General features: G+C 41.8%; 1 protein-coding gene across 1 annotated transcript in view; it reads right to left on the bottom strand.

The window, feature by feature from the left end:
• Positions 1-609: 609 nt before the first annotated feature.
• Positions 610-3,298, bottom strand: part of LOC119311177 (cytochrome c oxidase assembly factor 5) — a 3,232-nt gene continuing 543 nt past the window's right edge. The window contains exons 2-3 of the mRNA XM_037586809.1: positions 3,050-3,156; positions 610-961 (exon numbers count right to left, since the gene is read on the bottom strand). Coding sequence (XP_037442706.1) covers positions 920-961; positions 3,050-3,156 — 149 coding nt within the window. The 3' untranslated portion in view covers positions 610-919. The remainder of the gene's footprint in view (positions 962-3,049; positions 3,157-3,298) is intronic.

Here is a 3,298-nt window from a genome sequence, read left to right as displayed (position 1 = left end):
CTACTCCCAGGGTGATCACATCGATGTGATGGCCAATGGAAAAGGAACCCCCTATCTTAGGACTCACGGATCTGGCTTTCAGGTAAGAAAGGGCTTCCTCGACCACAAAAAGGAGCACCAAATGCTGTAAAAAACCTGAGAAAAAACTTTCTATAAAGGACAGAGAAATACATGCAACAAATTCGTTTGTAAGTAAAATTCGTTTTGGTCCCTTTTACTTACAAACGAATTCTGCCAAAAAAAAAAACATTCCTATCAGATTCAATCCTACGAATCAACGACCAGCATAGGCCACGCGATAACGCAATACGACACTGCTACAGTCGGCATCAGTAGGCTGGGCATACTGTACAATGCAGCGAGTCATACATCTCGAGGAAAATGCAACCTGCTTCCAAAGAAGGTCATTCCAACAGAGCGATGGAGTGGCTCCATCGTGTAAAGACGACCATGGCCTATTCTAACAAGGGAGGCACTCACTACAAGTGAAATTTCCATCTCAAGCTAGTAGCCAACTTGCTTCCCAGTTAAGAAAAGAAGCAGCTTAGCTGCCCAAGATTTTAAATAGTTCTTCTTTCTGAGTAGTTCCAGAACAAAAATGGTCAGACGGCAACATAGAGACACACCTCACATCACAGTGAAAACTACTCACATGCTTGGCGATAGTTCTGCTGTTCCATATCAGAAAATTGCAGACAAACTGCATTATGATCAAACATTTCTTTTCTCCACAAGACGATGCACCCTCTCATCGACTGAATCTACTCGTGTGCTGAGTTGGTTCTTCTACGCTATCGCGAGGGAAAAAAATACATATGATTCTATTGGAGATCAAAAGCATATATAGAACGCAAGATGTCTTGTAGTGACAATTCGGCTAACAAGTTTCAGCTGGATAAGGGAGTTCACATGCACACCATCAATACCCCTTGTTCCCACGTATCCGGGCTCGCATGTCAACCTGTTGCAGCGAGTAACAAAATTAGCAATTTTCCACTTGCGAACTTGAGTAACAAAAAGGAGTACAAAAGGCCTAAACAGAACAACAATCAAATTTATAGCAAATCAAGAATCAACCAAAGGAATTTAAGCATATCGAACAACGGAATTGATAGCCGTCTAAAAAGGAGGGATAGAGCGACAAGCATTCATATCTAATGCAATAGTAATGGATGTTCTTAAAGTAGATTGTATGTCGCATTCATAACTTATACACCAAAGGACAATGGGTTACCATAAATGTGGGGCAATTGAATATATGCTTATATCTGTATATGAAGAAATGAAATGAGCTGTTAACGAGAGGTGTTGCTATTATCCACAATTCACACAGAAGCTCGATATGAATCAACGATGAAATATTTGAAGCACTACATAGAAATGGAATTTGAAAGAAAGCATCAAACTACTATGGATTAAGGAAAACAAATACATGATACATGTATCATCTATTGACTTCATGTACTCAAGTTATCATACTACAGCCTTTTGTAGCTAAATCTGCTCCTTTAATCTACAATGATGGATATTTCAAGATATGCAGCGTACAGGAGTAGTTACAGAGAGATTCCAATTCTGACCACCAATCACAGATCTTAGCGCCTGTTTGGTTCGTTACCACAACATGCCACAGCTCGCCACACCCCCTGACACCTAACCTTAGCTGGTGTTTGCTATAACCAGAGTTGTGGTGTGCCGCGCCTTGCTTAGGCATCACTAGTTCATTTTGGACGCCACATCATGCCAAAAGTCAGGCTTTGATTTCGTTCGGCTCACCTGCGGCGCAGCCGCACCATCCGCGTGGTGTGTTCTGGTATTCAACCAAACATGCCCCTGCTCTTCTTATTGTATAAGCAAGGTGAAAGGGAAAAAAGTTTTTTTTTGCCTTTAACTGTCCATAGAATTGTAATTTTTTCCTCTCACCCGTCTTTTGTGCACAGCTTGTTCTAGGACAAAGAAATACTAGTCTCTTATAACTTGTATAAGATGCATAGATACTACAAAAAGTATACATCAAACAAGAAAGGACCAGGTGCTACAGGCATTTCTAGCTAAATCTGGTCCTTTAATCTACGATAACAGGTATTTAAACGATATTTAAAAGATATGTGGTTTAAAGAGTAGTTACAGAGAGATTATAATTCTGACCGCGAGTCCAAGATCTACTTTTCAGACTGTACAAGCAAGGTGAAAAGGAAAAAACATTTTGATTGCTGCTTATAGTTGCAATTATTTCCTAACATTGCCTACTATCTTTTGTGAACAACCTGTTTGTCGGCCTAAAATATAGTCTCTTATAAGCTGTATGATGCATAGATACTAAACTAATGCATCAACAATGAAAAGGGCCCATTATTTAAATGCTTGTACATTACAGTTCAAAGGAAGGAGCTTCTAATGAAATAACTTTGTAGGTATTATTAGCTTGCTCGACCCTGCATATCTGGTTAAAGAATCTCATATCTTGATTTAAAGTAAAATCAACAAAGCATACCTATCGACGTGTAAAATTCACCTTCACTCTGAAATCTTGGACATACAGAACAGACACAAATAAAACTTAACCTATTATACACCACAGATATTCGCATCGGCATTGTTGTATCGATCTGTAGCATATGAACTAAGTAATGGCAGTAGCGCACCCCTGGCCGTTGGTTGCAAGAGCATTAATACAGGCATTGGGGCAGGCCCCAAACGTGTTCAATTGGGGGTCATCCGCCAGCTATATGAACTGTACCACCAGAAGCCAGTTCATAAGAATACATCAATTAACAAAGTTGCGACCACAAGGGAGTGGACCAAGTACCATCTCAAGTACCTAACAAGTGCTGGACGCCGGATTCACAATAAATCGCAGAGAAGCTCATCGTCTATAGATTCACCAAGCTACTCACATCCACACATAATATTAATATCTAACAGCGCGACAGAACAACAACGATGGCAAGCAAAATCATCAAAGGGGGAACCAGTATATAGCTATTGCACAACGGAACATGGATCGCAACTGGTGTGGCTGATTCACAGCGAGAGATTGAAGACATGCCTGGCCCCTTTTGCAGTTGAAGTAGGTCTCCCGCAGGCCGACGCACTCGCTGGTGATGTTGGGCGCCTTCTCCCCGGCGCACTCCTTGTACGGCCTCTTCTGCACCTGCATCAGGGAAGGGCAGATGGGTTGAGCAGTGCCGCCATCTCGCACAGAGCATCCACGACTACAACGACGGCGCAGCGCCCGAGATCGTCTACTGATTTCCTTAGTATTCATACACCGAACCATGCCAAACCGGATCGAACC

This window comes from Triticum dicoccoides, chromosome 5B (genome assembly GCF_002162155.2).
Source record: "Triticum dicoccoides isolate Atlit2015 ecotype Zavitan chromosome 5B, WEW_v2.0, whole genome shotgun sequence".
In the NCBI taxonomy this organism is placed as follows: Eukaryota; Viridiplantae; Streptophyta; class Magnoliopsida; order Poales; family Poaceae; genus Triticum; species Triticum dicoccoides.
Note: the sequence above shows the minus strand (reverse complement) of the source record. Positions and strands in the feature narration are given on the sequence as shown.